This window comes from Lissotriton helveticus, chromosome 3_2 (genome assembly GCF_964261635.1).
Source record: "Lissotriton helveticus chromosome 3_2, aLisHel1.1, whole genome shotgun sequence".
In the NCBI taxonomy this organism is placed as follows: domain Eukaryota; kingdom Metazoa; phylum Chordata; class Amphibia; order Caudata; family Salamandridae; genus Lissotriton; species Lissotriton helveticus.
This window is the reverse complement of record NC_136062.1, coordinates 23,302,475-23,324,309: the sequence shown is the minus strand read 5'-3', so window position 1 is coordinate 23,324,309 and position 21,835 is coordinate 23,302,475. Positions and strand designations below refer to the sequence as shown.

At 42.2% G+C, this 21,835-nt stretch overlaps 1 protein-coding gene across 1 annotated transcript; it reads left to right on the top strand.

The window, feature by feature from the left end:
* The first annotated feature begins 7,073 nt into the window (after nucleotides 1–7,073).
* Nucleotides 7,074–21,209, top strand: LOC144826409 (migration and invasion enhancer 1-like). Its single transcript, XM_078684719.1, has 4 exons — nucleotides 7,074–7,251; nucleotides 13,844–13,930; nucleotides 14,332–14,408; nucleotides 20,928–21,209. Exons 1-4 carry the CDS (start codon nucleotides 7,074–7,076, stop codon nucleotides 21,012–21,014), a joined length of 429 nt encoding a protein of 142 aa, XP_078540845.1. The 3' UTR covers nucleotides 21,015–21,209.
* The last annotated feature ends 626 nt before the right edge of the window (nucleotides 21,210–21,835 follow it).

Here is a 21,835-nt window from a genome sequence, read left to right as displayed (position 1 = left end):
CAGAACAGACATAATGATGCACAAATTAAGACAGTTTAGTCACTAACCCATGCATTCAGTGAGACACATTTAATCACTCACTCATACAGTCAGTCACGCACCTACTAAATCCTTCATCCAGACACTTCTACATCTACTCATTCTTCAATATGTAAAACATATTTAAACTTTACAGAAACACACAGTCACTGGATGATGTCATCAGTGATGTCATCAGTGATGTCATCAGTGATGTCATTTGAGATGTCATCAGTGATGTCATCAGTGATGTCACTGACCATGTCATGAATGATGTAATATGTGACATGATCAGCAGTGGATTGCGGGTGCGCGATATATAGTTAGTACAACTAACTATATATGGAATTTCAATGGTTTTGTGTGAGTAAAATAAAGGTTTTTTAAATGCTAATTCCTAACTATATATGGTCTATAACCTATGGTTTTTTCAGTGAATATATATATATATATATATATATATATATATATATATATATATATATATATATATATTCCTTGAAGAGTGGCGTGCTTCTGCCGCTTGCACGGAGGGCGTTCGACCGGGTCGCCAAACCCTTAAAATTCAAAAGTACCTGGTGTAGTTTCTTGGAGAAAATACCAGAGTCGAAGCCCAGTTTCCTTATTCAGTGCTCAGGTTTATTTAGCGAAAATAAACAGCCCCAACGCGTTTCGAGGTAATCCTACCTCTTGATCACGGGTGGAGTGTAAACAAAAGCGACATACTTTTAAAGTTTGAAAGTGAATAACATTACGTCATGCATCACGTGATAGTGAACATAGAAGACACATTCAGGTATTTCTAACAACGTATGGGTTCCAGTAAACTTAATGGCTTTGCAAGTTGCCTGAAATCATATAAATGTAATGCAGGTCCGCTATATTTTTTACATTTTTAAATTAACAGTTGATAACACCGTGATTCGTAATTACATTGCTTGAATACCACAAAAATTACCAGAGAATAGCATTACTGCCCATATAAGGCCCAAGTGGGCTAGTGTTTGATATTCAAAATAAAGAACAAAATTAATCACAGTCAGAGTTCATAGCGTGTCTACAATGTCAAAAAAATGTCTCATGCCACCATAGGCTCGTAATTTTGCCACAATATTGTACCCGCAAAGCCACGCTCTCAATTCCGCCCAGGTGGGCATGCAGTTCAGGACCTGAAAACAAAAAGTAATCTTATTTTAAGCCTGTATGTGTCAATCAGAAACAGTAAATTTTACAACTTGTGAAAATACCAATAAGATCATGTTACTTTAAAAGCTTAAAAATTTAACATTAGAAATGCGACGACAATTCCTTCATTATTTTCAAAAAACAGGTTACTCGTATAAGTGGACTGCTAGTTCCTCCCCAAGATTATGCCCAAATGGTTGGATGGTGTTGTATTTGATTATATACTTGGATTCCAACCTACGGAGCTCTAGCCATCTGTTCCCACCTCTTTCTTTGTTCCCCACACAATCCAATACAGTAAATGTTAATAAATTGGGATTCTGATTGTGTTCTGCGGCAAAATGCCTCGCCACAGGGTATTGGTGGTTCACATTCTTTATGGCTCTTAGATGCTCTAGAACCCTTAGTTTCACATGCTTAGTAGTACAACCGATGTAAAACTTCTCACAGGGACACTGTAGTGCATAGATGGCATAATCAGTGGAACAGCTCAGATGTTTTGTAATTTTGTGTGCCTCTTGATCCTTAGATATTTTTATTGCTTTGCAATTTCTACTCATTTTGCATGCTTTGCATTTTTTACAAGGATAAAATCCCTGTATAGCATTAGCTTTAGGGCTTTCCTTGATAAGTGTGCTGCATAAGGAGTCCCTGAGTGATCTTGCTTTAGTATATGTGATAGATGGGGCATCATGTATAGCCCCACACAGATCTTTATCCAATTTAAGGATATCCCAGAACTTACGTAGACTACGTCTCACTTCCCAGGACTGACTGCTGTACCCTGTTATAAAACGGATTTTCTCATCATTTTGGCGTTCCCTGGGGGCCAGGAGATCTGATCTTGTTCTTAGATCCACATTTTTCTCCGCCTCTGTGATACTTTTGCTGGAATATCCCCTTTCCCGAAACCTAGCCCTCATGATGTGTTTTTCTTGCTCATAGTGTTCCTCTGTGCTACAATTGCGTTTAGCTCTGATCAGCTCCCCCAGTGGTATGCTCCGTATGAGTGTATCAGGGTGACAGCTGTCTGCGTGCAAAATACTGTTCCCAGCTGTTTTTTTGCGGAATAAAGAGCTAGTCAGAGCGCCATCCTTAATCAATAGATTTACATCCAAAAATTCCAGTGTTTTTTGACTCAATTGACTCGTAAATTGGAGGTTTAGACTATTCTTGTTAATAATAGTCTCAAACTCAAGGGCTTGTTCCCGTGTGCCATCCCACACGCAGAAAATGTCGTCTATGTAACGCAGCCAAAGGACGGCGTGGGTATTAAAAAGGGAGATGTTGCTCACCACTTGCTCCTCCCATCAGCCCATGAAGAGTCCCGCAAAGCTGGGGGCGAAGCAAGTCCCCATCGCCGTCCCCCGTATCTGTCTGTACATTTTTTTATCAAAAATGAAAAAATTATTTTCAAGACATATCTGCATCATGTCTATAATCATGTTAGTATGCTGCAAGTGTGAGATGGAACGCTGTTTAAGGAAGTGTCTACAAGCTTCTAACCCCAGATTTTGGGGTATGCTAGTGTATAAGCTTATAACATCAAAACTGATCATAAGATATTCTGTTTTCCAAGAGAAATTATTGATTTTTCTAAGAAAATCAGAAGTGTCTTTGACATATGATGGCAATGATTGGACTAGCGGCTGTAAAAAGTGGTCAATGTAACGCGACGTTTTCTCTAACAGGCTTCCCACCGAGGAGACGATCGGTCTCCCTGGCGGTTTCTCCATGTCCTTGTGCAGCTTAGGCAACAAGTACAACGCTGGTACTGTAGGATATTTACATAATAGATACTTGTATTCCTCATCCTCAATGCCTTTCGCTTTCCAGTCAAACAATTTGTCAAAGTACATTTGCTTCATATTGTTGTATTCCTCTCTAGTAGTTATGACATAATTTTCTTTATCATTCAGCTGTCTATACCCTTCCTCCAAGTACATTTCAGTGGGCCAAATCACCACATTGCCCCCTTTATCACTGTTCTTGATGACGACATCATTCCAGGTTTCCATATCTTTTAATGCCAAAATTTGGTTCTTACTCAAATTAAGATTAATTTTGGGTCTTTTTTTGCTTATTTTGCGCATTTCATCCAACACCCCTTGTTCAAAGCTGTCAATATACATATTAGCGATATTAGGCACAAAAATTGATTTAGGTTTAAAACCGCTTGCGCTGCACATGTCGACCCTTTCTGATTCCATCAGATTACTTAAAGGGTCTGTATTTACATTTTGACAGCCTGCTAGTTCTTGAAATACTTGCAAAACTTCAGCATCATTGGAAGTTAACAAACTCGGCGTGTCAACTACATTGTCCTTTTTTAACCTTGTCTTACTAGCAAACCATTTTTTCAACTTAAGTTTGCGAGTGAACTTGAATAAGTCAATGCGTGAGTTGGTGAAGTTAAACTTTGCAGTGGGACAGAAAGCTGACAGTGGCTTTGCGGGTACAATATTGTGGCAAAATTACGAGCCTATGGTGGCATGAGACATTTTTTTGACATTGTAGACACGCTATGAACTCTGACTGATTAATTTTGTTCTTTATTTTGAATATCAAACACTAGCCCACTTGGGCCTTATATGGGCAGTAATGCTATTCTCTGGTAATTTTTGTGGTATTCAAGCAATGTAATTACGAATCACGGTGTTATCAACTGTTAATTTAAAAATGTAAAAAATATAGCGGACCTGCATTACATTTATATGATTTCAGGCAACTTGCAAAGCCATTAAGTTTACTGGAACCCATACGTTGTTAGAAATACCTGAATGTGTCTTCTATGTTCACTATCACGTGATGCATGACGTAATGTTATTCACTTTCAAACTTTAAAAGTATGTCGCTTTTGTTTACACTCCACCCGTGATCAAGAGGTAGGATTACCTCGAAACGCGTTGGGGCTGTTTATTTTCGCTAAATAAACTTGAGCACTGAATAAGGAAACTGGGCTTCGACTCTGGTATTTTCTCCAAGAAACTACACCAGGTACTTTTGAATTTTAAGGGTTTGGCGACCCGGTCGAACGCCCTCCGTGCAAGCGGCAGAAGCACGCCACTCTTCAAGGAATATTTAAAGTTAAACGCTTCTGCCCGCCTGAAAGAAGACATTGCTTCAGTACGGATGCTGCACCAAACGCATGCGGTCAAAACTTGCTGAACCGCAACGGATGGTGATTTGATAATAGAGTTAAAAAGATTGACTTTTTTTTACTCTGGGATCCCATTTTCGAGTGCAACATCTACGTATTAGTACCAGCAATTGCAGTAGCCGGGAGAGTGACGGAGGCATCTGCAGCAGGCGAGACGGATTATTCACAGTGCTCACAGCGGGACGCCGGGGGGCACGCTGTATAGGTTATAATGGCGGAATCAAGAAACAGCAGGAGAAGGGATGCGGCGGACAAATTATTTTCGCATGCTGGGATCAGCAAAGATGACAATACTCGTGAAAAGGTACTCACAGGTAAAACATCGGATGACGTAAAAAAACTGTGGGATCTGCTATGGAAAGCCCTAAAAAGAGAACAATCCAAATGGTGGGAAGCGGCTGCACTCACAAAGTATCTGGAATGCAATCGTATTCCACGGGGATTACGTATATTTATAGTGCCTACATTTCAAAAACCAGACCCAGATCTAATTAATGCATGGATGGAAAACAATCACAACTGTTCAACGAATATGTTGAAAATGCTAATAAAAGACGCAGAGAAAGAATGCACAACATTGGGAGATGAAATAGAAACCTTAACCGGCAAACTAAAAGAAAAATGTTCTGAGAGTGAGTTTTCAACAGAAATGGCCAAAATTAACAAACGGCTGGAGAAAATTGAACAAGAGATTAAAGAGAAGAAACAAAGCAAATTCCTCCGTGATGAGGTCGACTACAATAAAGGTCAGATCCTAACTTTTGCAAAGAAATTCTATGCCCTAAGGGAGTCGGCCAAGACAAAGGGGAGAACAGAGCATTCCATAAAAAATGTGGTAGCGGAAGATACTGCTACAGAACGACAAGAGGACACAGTATTAGTTGAAGTGGAAAGTGACTCTGTGGAGAGTGACACTCCGGAACAGGCAGAATCGGTCCAACCAAAAGACCGAATTTTAAAGGAATTCGCCCTAATGGCACAAGATCGCCAGATGGGCACGCCCCCAAGGAATCGTGGAAGAGGCGGCAGAGGAGGAAGCAAGGCCAACAGAGGAGAAAGCACATTCAGCATGGCCAGTCCGGTGGGGCTACGCACAAGAGGCAAGGTGGCGAAGAAATGACTGCAAAAACAGTGGTAAATTTATCTAAACGCATATTAACTGTTGATCAAATGCTAACATTATCGCGTGGCTTGTCTTTCTGTCCCACTGCAAAGTTTAACTTCACCAACTCACGCATTGACTTATTCAAGTTCACTCGCAAACTTAAGTTGAAAAAATGGTTTGCTAGTAAGACAAGGTTAAAAAAGGACAATGTAGTTGACACGCCGAGTTTGTTAACTTCCAATGATGCTGAAGTTTTGCAAGTATTTCAAGAAATAGCAGGCTGTCAAAATGTAAATACAGACCCTTTAAGTAATCTGATGGAATCAGAAAGGGTCGACATGTGCAGCGCAAGCGGTTTTAAACCTAAATCAATTTTTGTGCCTAATATCGCTAATATGTATATTGACAGCTTTGAACAAGGGGTGTTGGATGAAATGCGCAAAATAAGCAAAAAAAGACCCAAAATTAATCTTAATTTGAGTAAGAACCAAATTTTGGCATTAAAAGATATGGAAACCTGGAATGATGTCGTCATCAAGAACAGTGATAAAGGGGGCAATGTGGTGATTTGGCCCACTGAAATGTACTTGGAGGAAGGGTATAGACAGCTGAATGATAAAGAAAATTATGTCATAACTACTAGAGAGGAATACAACAATATGAAGCAAATGTACTTTGACAAATTGTTTGACTGGAAAGCGAAAGGCATTATTGAGGATGAGGAATACAAGTATCTATTATGTAAATATCCTACAGTACCAGCGTTGTACTTGTTGCCTAAGCTGCACAAGGACATGGAGAAACCGCCAGGGAGACCGATCGTCTCCTCGGTGGGAAGCCTGTTAGAGAAAACGTCGCGTTACATTGACCACTTTTTACAGCCGCTAGTCCAATCATTGCCATCATATGTCAGACACTTCTGATTTTCTTAGAAAAATCAATAATTTCTCTTGGAAAACAGAATATCTTATGATCAGTTTTGATGTTATAAGCTTATACACTAGCATACCCCAAAATCTGGGGTTAGAAGCTTGTAGACACTTCCTTAAACAGCGTTCCATCTCACACTTGCAGCATACTAACATGATTATAGACATGATGCAGATATGTCTTGAAAATAATTTTTTCATTTTTGATAAAAAAATGTACAGACAGATACGGGGGACGGCGATGGGGACTTGCTTCGCCCCCAGCTTTGCGGGACTCTTCATGGGCTGGTGGGAGGAGCAAGTGGTGAGCAACATCTCCCTTTTTAATACCCACGCCGTCCTTTGGCTGCGTTACATAGACGACATTTTCTGCGTGTGGGATGGCACACGGGAACAAGCCCTTGAGTTTGAGACTATTATTAACAAGAATAGTCTAAACCTCCAATTTACGAGTCAATTGAGTCAAAAAACACTGGAATTTTTGGATGTAAATCTGTTGATTAAGGATGGCGCTCTGACTAGCTCTTTATTCCGCAAAAAAACAGCTGGGAACAGTATTTTGCACGCAGACAGCTGTCACCCTGATACACTCATACGGAGCATACCACTGGGGGAGCTGATCAGAGCTAAACGCAATTGTAGCACAGAGGAACACTATGAGCAAGAAAAACACATCATGAGGGCTAGGTTTCGGGAAAGGGGATATTCCAGCAAAAGTATCACAGAGGCGGAGAAAAATGTGGATCTAAGAACAAGATCAGATTTCCTGGCCCCCAGGGAACGCCAAAATGATGAGAAAATCCGTTTTATAACAGGGTACAGCAGTCAGTCCTGGGAAGTGAGACGTAGTCTACGTAAGTTCTGGGATATCCTTAAATTGGATAAAGATCTGTGTGGGGCTATACATGATGCCCCATCTATCACATATACTAAAGCAAGATCACTCGGGGACTCCTTATGCAGCACTCTTATCAAGGAAAGCCCTAAAGCTAATGCTATACAGGGATTTTATCCTTGTAAAAAATGCAAAGCATGCAAAATGAGTAGAAATTGCAAAGCAATAAAAATATCTAAGGATCAAGAGGCACACAAAATTACAAAACATCTGAGCTGTTCCACTGATTATGCCATCTATGCACTACAGTGTCCCTGTGAGAAGTTTTACATCGGTTGTACTACTAAGCATGTGAAACTAAGGGTTCTAGAGCATCTAAGAGCCATAAAGAATGTGAACCACCAATACCCTGTGGCGAGGCATTTTGCTGCAGAACACAATCAGAATCCCAATTTATTAACATTTACTGTATTGGATTGTGTGGGGAACAAAGAAAGAGGTGGGAACAGATGGCTAGAGCTCCGTAGGTTGGAATCCAAGTATATATTCAAATACAACACCATCCAACCATTTGGGCATAATCTTGGGGAGGAACTAGCAGTCCACTTATACGAGTAACCTGTTTTTTGAAAATAATGAAGGAATTGTAGTCGCATTTCTAATGTTAAATTTTTAAGCTTTTAAAGTAACATGATCTTATTGGTATTTTCACAAGTTGTAAAATTTACTGTTTCTGATTGACACATACAGGCTTAAAATAAGATTACTTTTTGTTTTCAGGTCCTGAACTGCATGCCCACCTGGGCGGAATTGAGAGCGTGGCTTTGCGGGTACAATATTGTGGCAAAATTACGAGCCTATGGTGGCATGAGACATTTTTTTGACATTGTAGACACGCTATGAACTCTGACTGTGATTAATTTTGTTCTTTATTTTGAATATCAAACACTAGCCCACTTGGGCCTTATATGGGCAGTAATGCTATTCTCTGGTAATTTTTGTGGTATTCAAGCAATGTAATTACGAATCACGGTGTTATCAACTGTTAATTTAAAAATGTAAAAAATATAGCGGACCTGCATTACATTTATATGATTTCAGGCAACTTGCAAAGCCATTAAGTTTACTGGAACCCATACGTTGTTAGAAATACCTGAATGTGTCTTCTATGTTCACTATCACGTGATGCATGACGTAATGTTATTCACTTTCAAACTTTAAAAGTATGTCGCTTTTGTTTACACTCCACCCGTGATCAAGAGGTAGGATTACCTCGAAACGCGTTGGGGCTGTTTATTTTCGCTAAATAAACCTGAGCACTGAATAAGGAAACTGGGCTTCGACTCTGGTATTTTCTCCAAGAAACTACACCAGGTACTTTTGAATATATATATATATATATATATATATATATATATATATATATATTCAGACTTTAAGCAGGTACCGATATGTTTGATAAAAAATGTTTGCGAATTTTAATAACTTCAACCCCACTTAAGAAAAGAGATCTATAAATACCCACTGGCTAAATAATTTTAAAAAAGTAAGAAATCTTGGCAATGATTTGTTTGTGTGTTCAGGGCCAGTTTAAGCATTGGTTGGCATCCAGTGCAACAATCTTTGTTGGCGGCCCCAATAACCTTCTTCTCCACATATTTCCTCACTACCACCCTCTAAGGGTGCTCTTTATCTTTCCATAGATCCTCTTTACATGTACTTAATTTCTTTTCTAGCGCTACTCCTACCAATGTATGGCGTCAGACCACTCCTTGTCACGCACATCATACAGAGGCAGTGATGTGCACATCACTGTATATGAAAGGTTACATAAGACAGCGGGGACTACAAGATGTAAGAGTTGTCATATATATTGGTGGGCAGTATATGTTAAGAGCGCTTTTCTGGAAAATCACAAACTCAGAAGTTGAAATTTAACAGTGTTTGTGGTTGGCGTAACTAATAGGCATTTATTTCTACCCAAACTAACCCTTCTTAGCAGTGAAATAATAGGGGAAAACATTAGGTATTAAACCTGTGCTTTGTAGTTTGCATGCAGCTCTTTGATGCCAGTCCATAACTCACTATGCTATATTACAAGGATTGTAGCTTACAAATTGCAAATAACAAAAGGATCACTGTCACAAGCTCTGCAACCCACTGAGCTACACAGCGTACAATTCGGTTATCTGCAACCAATTGCAGGAGGCACATTAACCCTCTGCCGCTGCTTTATGATAAGTCACAACTGCTAGACAAAACTCAGATCTCCCCGGAAGATCCATCAATCACCAGTTATCTTGATATTTTTATTACCGCCTTAAAATCGTTGAGCACACCAAGAACTCTCCAATTCCATAGGTATTTGAAAATGCAGCACCCATCGAGGTCGGCGCCCTTGTGCGGTGGCACCGCTCACACTGCCTTAAAGCCGGCTCTGTGTGTTTGTTTTTGTTGTGGTGGCTATTTTCCTGAGTAGTGCCCTTGATCACTCAGCGTTTCTTGTGTAACCTGTGAGACTATGCCAAATACAAATAAGATTTAGGGCGACAAATAGTGAGCGATATATCTCCCATGCTTTCACAGAAAATTTGATCATTATTAAGTGACACATGTTCCAAGAAACAAACAATGTTGTCTGGAATTGTATAAATGGTTTACTTGGGTTAAAGCTATTTGATGGACATTTGACTGTATGTAAGTATGATGATGTTGAAAAAGGTGATGTACATCTGATTGTAATTAGGGTGACAAAGCAGGTGGCAACAGAGGGTCGGAAAAACTCACTGGAGGAGAAAATGTATTTTATTTATTTAGATTTATATAGCGCATAATCACCCAGGGGTCTCTAAGCGCTTGTCCAAATGTACACACAGAATGTTCCTGCAGCAACGCAACCTTAGATCAAGCCCCATGCCTCCTGGAAGAGCACCGTTTTAAGCATCTTCCTGAAGGGCAGGATTCCTGGTTCTTTACGCAGATGTATTGGCAAGTTGTTCCAGGCCACTGGAATCGCATTTGAGAATGCACGCCCACCCATGGTAGCAAGTCTGAAACGTGGGCGTGCCAAACTGAGTGCCCTACTGGGAGTATAGAGGACCAAACGTGCTTTAATGTAGCTTGGCGCGTTACCATATAGGGCTTTGTGCGTGATACAGAGTCCTTTAAACGTTACTCTTTGTCTGATTGGTAACCAGTGTAATTTACGCAGTAATGGTGTTGCATGTGTTCTCCTTGGTTTTTTAAATACCAGCCTAGCTGCGTCATTCATGACTGTTTGTAATCTAATCAATTGATGCTGGGGTAGGCCAGCGTACAGGGAATTGCCATAGTCTAATCGTGACAGAATCATGGCTGATACGGCCCGCCTCAATGTTGTTGGGGACAAAAGATGAGATTTTCCTTAGTTGTCTTAAAAGGCCTACACACGTTCCAGTAACTGAAGACACTTGCTTCATCATAGTCCATTTGCCATCTATGTGGATGCCCAGGCTTTTCACATCCGCTGCTGGTTCTGGAAACTGCCCTAATTCCTGCGGCCAGAAAAGCTTGTTCCAAGGGCTACCAGAGATGGTAATTGACACCACCTCAGTTTTATCTGGATTTATCTTCAAGGAATTAGCGGTCATCCAGTTGACCGTATATTTCAAGATGTTCTGCAGTCTAGCATGTGCACCGGGTGAATCCTCAATTTGGATGACGATCTGAGTGTCATCTGCATAATTATAGATTTGGCATTCCATCTGGTTTAACACCGCAATCAATGGCTGCAGGTACACATTAAAAAGGAGAGGTGAAAGTGCCGATCCTTGCGGCACTCCACACAAAAAGCCGGCTGATGCTGAAACAAGATCTGCCAACTGCACCCTCTGAACACTATCTTGACGAAAGGAAGTTAGCCATGCGTGAGCGGTTCCCTGAACGCCGAACTCCCCCAGCCGTGCCAGCAATTGACTGTGATTTACCGTGTCAAATGCCGCGGAGAGGTCCAACAGCACCAGGGCGCCCGGGATCTTTTTGTCTGCTCTACACCTCAGATCGTCAAGAATGGACAGCATCACCAACTCCGTACTATGATGTGTCCTAAACCCCGCTTGATTCCGTTCTAGCAATTCGTTGTTTTCAAGATGCCCAGAGAGATATGTAAGAACATGTTGTTCCAGGATTTTTGCTAGAAACGGCAGCTGGGAAATGGGCCTGAAGTTTTTCAATTTTTTTGCATCCGCCCCTGACTTTTCAGGAGGGGGATTAAACGTGCCTCCTTGAAAATGGTGGGAACCAATCCAGTTTCCAAAGAACTATTGAGGAGGGCCAGGACATCGTCCTCTATTCCTGGTAGGTCTAGTTTAAATACCCTAGAGGGACCAGGGTCCGCCTGCGACCCAGACTTTACTCGCCCCATGAAGCCAGCCAATGACTCCTTGGTAATCGGGGGCAATTTACTCGAGGGATGGGTGATCAAGGGCACTACCGGAGTAAAATTAACCGGACAGTCAAGTTTTGGGGTATGCGAAATTTCCATTAGTAAATCCGCAATTTTCTTAGAAAAGAAGTACTGAAATTTTTGGCAGTCAACCTGCGAGAATGAAGGGCTCTGTTCTTTAGTTTTCCTTAGTACTGACAGGACCTTAAAGACTTCCTTTTGGGGGTCTCTAGCCATCACGATTCTATTCTCGTAGAAGTCCGCTTTCCTGGACAGAATTGCCTGTTTATAGAGCGCAAATTCTTGTATGTGCAGACTGCGTGCACTAGGGTCACACCCTCTACGCCAGGCTCTCTCAGTTGTACGGAGGGCCCGCTTCCTTAGCCTAAGCGTCTCATTGAACCAGGGGGCCCCTATTCCCTTGTCCACGATTTTCACCTTTCGTGAAGGGGCAACGATTTCTATAGCTTTCTCAAGTTTCGTTATCAGATTACAACAGATGACCTCTAGGTCAATCTTTTATATCGTGAACGAAAGTCGTGTACCAATTCCACAAAGGAGTCCATGAAATCTGGGGGGGTACGTGGGGGTCGGTAAACCAGGAGTATTCCCAAGCATTCAGCACCAGCATGGAATTTAACCCCAAGCACCTCAGCACCCTCCAGACTCTCTGCACAAATTCTTTCTGCTTTCAAGCAGCTTTTATATAGGAACGCAACTCCTCCTCCTTTCATAAGATTTGCTCGAATTTTGCAAATGGCCGAAAAATTAGCAGGTAAAGAGGCCACCAGATCGGGAGTGGAAGACTCCTCAAGCCAAGTTTCAGTAATTCCCATGATATCTAGTTCCCCCTCCTGCAATACTGAAAAGATCTCTAAGTTATGTTTTTGCAGAGAGCGAGTATTAAGTAGCGCAGAATTAAGGCTCTCTGCAGGATCCCTTCTGTTACTCACACGGCTCCGGAGGGTGTGGTAGGGGTTAAACAATCCTTCCTGATGTAGATCCATGGTGATTGCATGGCTAAGCTGTATTTTACCATGATTCAAAGCCAGAAGCGCGACCCTGGAATATGCCATGCAGGGGCCAGTGGTTGTGGCCCCTGATCCCGGCAGGTCGCGGACGGGCGCAGGCGGGCTTGCCTCTGGCGCGCCACCGTTGCGCCATCGGCTCGCCCCCCTGCGCGCTTGCATTGACAGGTTTAAGTAGCTGACGAGCGTGGCCGCCTCGCCACTAGAACGCTCCCGCAAATGTCCCTTCCGATCCCTAAGATGGCACGGAAGAATTGCGTAGGGAATCTAAGAGTCCCGCTAAAGCAGCAGGTGAGTGGGGTAATCTTTTAAGGTGCAAGTATGCGAAAAATACAGTCAAAAGGGCAACATGTAGTGATAAAATTTTTAAAAAAAACATTGATTGTGCTAATTAAAAGCGGTAGTGCGAGTTTCCAATAGCAGAGTGGTACCTTGTCCTAGAAAAGACCAAAAACATGATGTGCGAAAAGCTTGACTTACACTCAGCCAGGAGCCACATTCCAGGCCATTGTGTTTTTTTGCCCACTGCGCTGCGTCAGACTGACCATCCAAATGCAAATCCGACTTGGTCGTGTTCTAATAGCAACTGTCCAGCCCCGGCCCCCGACTGTTATGCCAAATGCCTTCCGGATGGTAAAACAAACAACCAGATGCTGTGTTTTGCCTAGTCTTACATGCCTTCTGTTATAGTGGGAACACTTTCCTGCAAACTTAAGGAGGCATTAAAACTGCCCACTTTGCTTTTTTCTTTTAACATCTTCACAAACTTTATCACAAAGTTTAATAAAGTGTTCAAAAGATAATTTCAGGCAGTGAGTGGCACAACTTTGCAACTAAGCACATCCTAATGGTGATGATCTGACTAGAATAGGTAGGAAAAAACCTTATTGCCAATGCAGATGGAGTACCGACATATGTAGGACACACTCTATACCTGCAGATGGCAACTGTAGTTGATTGTGGAACCTTTTCTTGAGGTTATGGGGCAAGGAGTAGTTTACGGGCAATATGTATTATGTGTGGATAAAGTTGCATGACACCTACTGGCCAGCCACCTATTGCTCTAGAAAGCATTACACAGTAAACAAATGTCATAAACTGAATGCCCTGCTAGGTCTTAATGGTTGTATATATCTGTTTCCTTTCCAGTGGAGGGTGAGGATATGAGCCCCGCTATCGGGAACTTGCCAGCAAAATAAAGCAAGAAGTTCCTGATGCGGAGGTTTGTGGTGAAAAGGGCAGGAGAGGTAAGAATATGTGATAGATTTGTACATGACTGTATTTTATAGTGTTTTGTGCACACACTCTAATGGTGTGCCATACTGCAGTAATTCCAATTGCTATAAGGCATTCCAGCAACAGCTTAGTAGTAGGGACAACACTAACTATAGGAAAGCCTGTAATAATAGAGTGCTTGAAATTGCTTGGTAACATAAAAAAAATAATGTCTAACAAAGTATCTTTAAATACACATTGACAGCTTCAACGTTAGCAGGTCCATAGTAGTGGGTGGCATATATCTGAATATATATTTCTGAATTTGATGTTGTAGGATATTTATGCGGCATTATGAGCTAACTAATATATATGTGTTTGCCCCTTTGATCGTTGCAATATTATCTCTTTATATTTTTTTGCTCTATTGTAGGATGCTTTGAAGTTAAAATCAATGACAAGCTCATTTTCTCTAAGCTTGAAAGTGGCGAATTTCCTTACCATGAAGATGTAAGTGCTCAATATTTAAAATCCTATTTTGTATATTGTTGTTGTAAAAAATGCGTTTGTTTGATCAAAGATGAAATTGCTAACAAATAATCTCGGACAGAATGACACAAAATAACATTAAAATACTCTTGCTTAAGTGCAAATAAAGATGGAAAAGTGGGACACGTATTTATACAAAATTACAAATTGCCCCTAAAGGAAAAGCAAATGGTAGTGATTTCCATGAACTTCCAACTTTGTACTGTAGCCGAGTGGTCTCAGAATGGAGCAGTAGAACGAGTCAAAACTCCAGCACGGCACTAGAACAAGAGGTTAAGGGGATCAGAATGAGGCAAGCTACCAACTTAATGGTATGGAGAGGAAGAGTGCACAAGACCGAGCATTGGAGGTAGGTGGGCTCCACAGGAAATCCGAGAAGGAGTTGAGGATCAGGTTTCAAAAGCCAATCATGGACCCTTCACAGCAAAATTAGTGAATGGAAGGGAATTCAGGATGCAGCAGAAAAGTGGACAAAAGAGGAGCACTGTCTGAAAATGGCGCAGGAAACTCTGGAACGGGTAGAAAAGGGTAGCACACACCATAAACTAAAATATATGTCTATGAGTTGAAGAAACATGGCCAGGATCGGATGAGGGGCAAACAATAGGCTAGAGCAGAGGCCTTCAAACTCTTTTGCTTTTTCTGAAATGCACTAAAACACTGTCCCCATAATTGGGTGTTGTGAGCCCTTTACATTCACGTGCCACAATGCAACTGCACTTGCTGGACCAATGTCAGCTGCAGCCCTGAGTACCTGACTGTCTCCTCTACCTCTTCAACCCCTTTGCCTCATACCTGGCCATCACTTCAATCTTGAAACAGACTGTCCCTTTCAAAAAAATGTATCCTAACTCTAGCATTGAAATTGAGTCGCCATGCCTCTTTTGTAAAATAAGACAGTCATAATTGTGATGCAGTGGTCCTCTCACCCCCACCCCATCTTCCCCCTCTACCCCCAGCCCAAGTGCCACTGCACCGACTTCACTAATGATAGCTATGCATCACAAAGCGGGCAGTCTCCTCGGCCCTTTCTTAAAAACTAGTGTGGATGATGGTTATTCCCCATTCACGTGTGCCGACATCTATACTACGGCCTGCTGGTGAGTTCAAGTCTTAAAATTCTATAAGAGCTTTTTAGCATAAGTCCACATGTTCCTGGGTCTGGATGCGTCAGTCTTACCTGTTACTGGGATGCAGGTCCAGAGTCCCCAAGCATGCGTTCCCAGCTTGACGTTGGGCAGAACTCTAGAATTCGTGACTGCGGCAGCAGCAATCCTTGGTGCTCCTTCAATCTTGCAGTAAGGCTTCTTCATCCAGAGACAGTTCTTGGGTGCACTTGTACACAAGCTAGATGATTAAAATTACACACTGTCCTAGTGCGACTGCCCTCTTTCTGGACCACGGCCTCATCCTGACATAGGGGTACTCACAGCGCTCCCAGGGCAACGCCCCTTAGTCTCCTCAATGATCCCCTCCTGGCATATAGGGATTGCTTAGCAGCATCAATAGGGTGACTGCTAACTTTGGGTCCCAGCACTACTAAGAGCAGCGGCCCTCCCTTTGTGGTAGTACGGCACCAGAGCAACCCTTTCTTCAAGCAGTGCCCCCGTTCCCCTCCTGGTATCAGGGGATTCGAAAATGCATATCGGCTGACGGTCCGATCAATGCCGGGGTCCCGTTCTCTCTGCTTCCCCCACCTGGCATACTGCGGTCACTCCGCTTCCCCACCTGGCATAAGGGGTTCACCCAGCACACACTTCAGATTTCCCGATCGGGACACTGTTCTTGATGGGCCAGAATCTCACAGTACACTCCTGCGATCCCCTCAGTAGGATACCCACTGGACCCCGCTCCCTCCAGGCAACCTCCTTCTCCTCACAGGGCCCACTGGTCGTGGGTCAGCCAGAAGCTGGTGCTCGCTGCAAGTGTTCTTGATTCTTCTGGGAGATGTCCCCTCATTCAGCATGAGTGGTAGACCCTTAGTTTCCAATCCTGGTCACAACAGGCCGAATTCCTCCTAAACTACTCCACACTGATGTACAGCTTTAGTTTAACAATGTGGGAGACTCAAGCTCCCATTTTTATAGTATATTTCCAGACACACTTGTGATGTAGTGTCTTTGTAGTTTGTGTTTTGGGGTTGCCCACTTGGAAGTGGCCTCTCCTTTTTTGTGCTCTTCCTCCAGAGAGCAGTCTATCACAGGAGTAGTCTCCAGTGTTTGTAGTTCCAAGCAGAGTCCATGGGAGTAACCAGAGGTTAACACCTGGATAATATCCTCTATGATATGTGCATCTAAAGGTTACCAAAGGGCCCCACCCCAACTCTTTGATTCCCTGTTCAGTCCCATCTCCTTCAACAGATGTGCCCAGGCATCTTTGACCAGTGGCCTCCATACAGAATCAAAGCTCCCTATTGATATGCATCGAAGAGCCTGGATCTTACTTTCTCCCGTGTCCCTCCCAGCTCTCAAGAATGGAGCAATGCACAAATCTGTTAGGGCCGACCTCTACCTCTCCCTGCTCCTCCAGCAAGCTGTGGACCTCCTAAGATAGAACCCAGTGTCTTCAAAGTGTGGTGCCCATTGTAAGTGCACACAGTATTGTGAACACATACACAGGTGGGTAGCCTCCAATGTACTTGACTCTCGGACGGACATCAATGCATCCCAGTGCACTCAAGCAATACCCCACCCTATCTCCTACATGCAGTACCAACAGAGGCCCACATATACCCTCGCTCCTAATCATAACCATACATGCAATTTCCTGATGGACTGTAACTTCTCAGAGGCACACAAATCCCAGCACGCACATGCAACCATGCAACCATGCACGCTATATTCTGATGCATTGTACCTTTCCACAGGCACACATACATCCCTGCGCTGTGCACAATCCAAAGTAGGCCAAGGGTAAGTTAAGCACACAGCAGCGTAATTTTACCAGAGCGGGCCAGGAGACTCCTCCATCATGACACCGGTAAAAAGAAGGCCTGTACACTCTACTGATCACTGAAAATACAGTATGCTGTCACCACCACCCTCATACTTAACTCATGTTGAAGGCAGTAGCCTTCCACCACTTATGGTTATTGCTTTGAACTTCCCTCCCGGCCAAAGCAGACCTCAATCCATTAGACCGGCTTAGGTCATAGCACACACGTATGGTCTTTGTTCACTCATGATCAAAAATTGTTACCACGGAACCAGATATCAAGGCAGCAGGGGTGTTTGGTCAAGGGTACAAGTCTATCACCATGCAAGGTACCTTTGCGTTCCAAGACTTCCAAAAAGCACCTCTTCTAGACCATATCTATGCCCCATGCCTAGATTTAGCTCCTTTCCTCTTTCTCCTGGGGCATTACTCTGAGGCCTTGTGGGGCTGACGGTCAAGACTCTGCGTCCCAATGCAACTCTGCTGGTCACCTCTCTTCCACTGTTCTCCTCGAATCACCTGAAAGGACATCGGAGCAGAAGTTCAAGTGGGCGGGATCCACAGGGTCCGAAATGCTCACGTTTTTTTTTAATTTTACAAAACCAGTTCCCATACGTTTTTATTCGAAAAACCCTCCTGAAGGGTTAATTTGGAATTGGAGGTGAAAGTGAAGGGAGGGCAAGTGGGAGAGGCGCAGGCCTTCTCACCAGTGTGTAAATGTGTGCATTTGGTTAACCACTAGCGGGGTTTGAAATTCTTTGAATTATACGAACTGATGGCAAAAATATGCATAATTTCCTAACATTCAAATCTGTAATTCCGCACTATATGTTCGCTTCAAATGAGTCGCTGTTTTGTGCTTCTCGCTGTAAAATACAGTGAGTTGCCTATTCACAGTACATTTTATCATGAAATTCCAGTAATTACATTAAGAGGCATCATGTTGGGAATGTAGCATAACGTGAAATTCCCAAATTTACACCAACATAATTTAATTTCGCCCAGGCCCATTAATCATCAAGTTCGCTTGGGAGTCGGTATATGTTTAAACCAATGGAGTAACTTGATTTTTTTTTTAATTTTTTTTATATACATTTACTTTTATTTTCCAACAAAACAAATAGCAGAAGATGGGTGTCACATAATACAATTGCAGGAATAAATCGCCACAAAGTACAAACAATATCATTAATGTTGGGACCATCTGTCCCCCTCCCTCAATCTGATCCAGATTCACCTCCAGTTTCTTCTCATTCTGTTCCTGTCGCATCGCCTCAAACCCAGGAATGGTAATGAGTGAGTCGTAACTTGAATTTTTAAGCTGACACATTTTTTTTTTTTTCTTATTTTTTTTAGATGTTAAGGAGGTTATGTCTTAAGTTCTGGAAAGCGCACATTTAATGGGCACTTAAATGTTTGCACTGGGTATAGTCTGATTCCAGATTACTAAAATATATACTTTGACGGCACTTGTATCTTAAATGCTAAATCATTTGCTGCAGCCTAATACTTATGTAATACAATTTTAAAGTAATAACAAAATGGCTTTCTCTTACAGACTAGAACCTCGCAGCACTATAAATACACAAGTCACTATTCCCCACTGCACCAATCCGGATTAAATTCTGTGGCTCTCTGATCACACATACTGTCATCTGCAGTGATCCCCTTAACCAATTTAGGTTTCATAAATGCAAAAGGGTGCATTTTCCACCGATTCGTTTACATTGCATTTATTTTTCATTTAAGCTTCTGCTTTTTTTTATATGTAGTTACATGAAAATAAAAGCTAAATCTTTCACCCACCACCACAGCATGGAAAACTCTTCCCACACATTGTAATCGCTTAGACCACTGCATGTAAATGAAGACAGCCTGGAAATGTGCCAAATGAACAACATAGTGCTTCCAGACCACCCTCACTTACACGTACTTGTGGCGGCATTTGCGCTAACCTACAAATACTGCCATGGACTCCCCAGGGGGCAACCCCCACAGTTTCAAGACCTCTGGGCTAGAGTCGGATTAAGAGAGTGGAGACATATTTCAGGGTTCTATTTTATTGACCTGAGATCATGGAAGGAAATAGTCCCAGTTTCTTTTGCATAATCCCCTTCAACATTAATGACAGAAATAAAGATGCTATTCAGCACTCGTCCAAAGAAATTCAAGTTTTGCATCCATACACCAGACGTTTGATGCAACTTCTGTTTATTCCTTACCCGTGTTAAGATCTCACCTCTCCCTTCCCCTTGTTTTAGTAATTTGGTGGCACTTTCATCATCTAAAAACCTAATCTTAAGAATACCTCTCTGCAAAGAAGCGCAAGAAATGGCTTTGGACTTGTAGTTGGATACCTTATTAATTTATAAAGAACAAAAGACACATTTTTTTCAGCTTTGTCTGCTGTGGGGCACACACGCGAAGAAAAAGGCTGATGGGAGCTTAAGTGGGTGAGGGAAAGTCACCTAGCAAAGGGATACTTACCAGAGGTTCTTAAATTAAAATATTTGACTGCTGTTCCTGTTGCCAGGGTTTTCTTCCAGACTGGTCCGATTACCTCATCATTTGGAGGGCAGGGGTAGTGTGGGATGCACCCAACATCTTGGGACTCCAAGTTTAGCTAGTGCTGTAACTGAGTCTGGGACGGGAATGACAGATCACTGTTGGTACAATGTTCCATCTTCATCTATAAAACATAAGATCGGGTCAGCGAACAGAAATTTCAGTGGTCCAGGCCTGCAACCCCGGTCTCGTCCATATTCTCCAAGAGGTGAGTCTTAGAGTAGCCCATGGCTCCAAGTCCAGTTCCTGTTCCACCAGAGCCACGAGCAGATGACCTGTGTGGGTGATAGTGAGTAAGTAGTATCTTTCTGTGGATGGAAGCCTGGAAAGAGGCATCTGTTAATGCAAGCTCTAATGATTTATGCACTCTTTATTGGTGGAGACTAGAATCTATTTTGAGTTCTATCTGGTTATTAAAATTCTGAGTGATTTGGCACTGAAGTAACTTCAACTCCAAATTAAAAGGTATATACTTCTTCAGATCCTGGTAGAAAAGTTGTGCTCCAAATTGTGGAAACTATGAAGACTGTTGGAATCCTTGCAGACGTCTCAGCCACAAGAAGTCGCTTTCGACTTTATTCCGCATCGCATTTGTTCCTCACTGTGCACTGCCAGACGGAGACTAGCCATATGCAAATTAGCCTTGGTGGTTTCTCTCTGTGATGTATGATAATTCTGGCCTCTTGGAGTGAGAGGGAAGCTTGCACTGCTCGATCTCAGACTCTGATCTCTGAGTGCTCTATCTGCTCTTTCTATAAAGGAACCTTGCACTGCTTATGAGTTATGCCCATGTTGTACCCAGTCTTTTGTGCGACTGATTTGATCATTGCTGTTGGCAATCCTATACCCTCTTTCTGTAGTTAGTGGTTCGTGTGAACTAGTGTTAACCAAACACACTCCAAATCTATGATCGCAGACTATGCCTGTTACATTTTCTCAGATGCAGCATTTCATAATACGATTTGTTTTGGTTTCTTTTAGATTGTGAATGCAGTCAAAGAAGTGAAAGAGGGTCAACCGATTTCGAAGATCACCAAAGTAAAAAAAAGAAAATGCATCCTTCAGTAGGGTAAGTGGCCGTGCCGGGCTGCAAACAACTACAAATACTGACTGGATTCCAGACTGGGAGTAGATTCTTTTAATGAAAGATTTTATCAAAATCTAGGATAAAATCTAGAGAAAAATAAGAAGCTTTTCCCTGGGAATGTAGTTTTCCGATGTATTTTAGGTTGAATTCTCAATAAAAAAATCAGTTGAAATGTTTATTTTATTTTTTGCTATCTCTGCACCTGTTTACCCTATGTATTTATTTTGTGTATATTAGGAATGCACATCATTTTAGGTCGTTATTGCCTAGTACAGTGCCAGGTATATACATTGTGCTGGAAATTATACAAAAAGTCAACAGCGCTGATCATCTGCAGAACGAGAATAGTCAGAGAAGATGCAACCAAATGTATGTTGAGCTTAAATCTTATTTTTCTCAAATCTCTGTCAATTTCATTGCGGTTGTGCCATTTTATGGTCCTTTGCCATTTTGCCTAGACTATTCCTACACGTTTAATTTTCTTGTTTACACCAGGAGTCCGGGATCTAACCATTTCTGGCCAGTGAGGGACCTCCTCCCTTACAAAGACCCCCATCCAGCCCGAATCCCAGTCTCTATTCTGCGTTGGAAGGTAATGAATATATTGCTCGGAGGATTTCGGTCGGAAATTTGGACCTAGTGTTGTAGGAACGATCAAGCACTTCACTATGGCAAGAGGAATTTCACACTGTTTAAAAGGGGTAGTTCATATATTTAACATGTTTTTTCCTTTTTTAAGGTAATGACTATTTTTAAATAAGAATAATATTTGACACTCGGAGTAAAACCAAACTAAGTATTT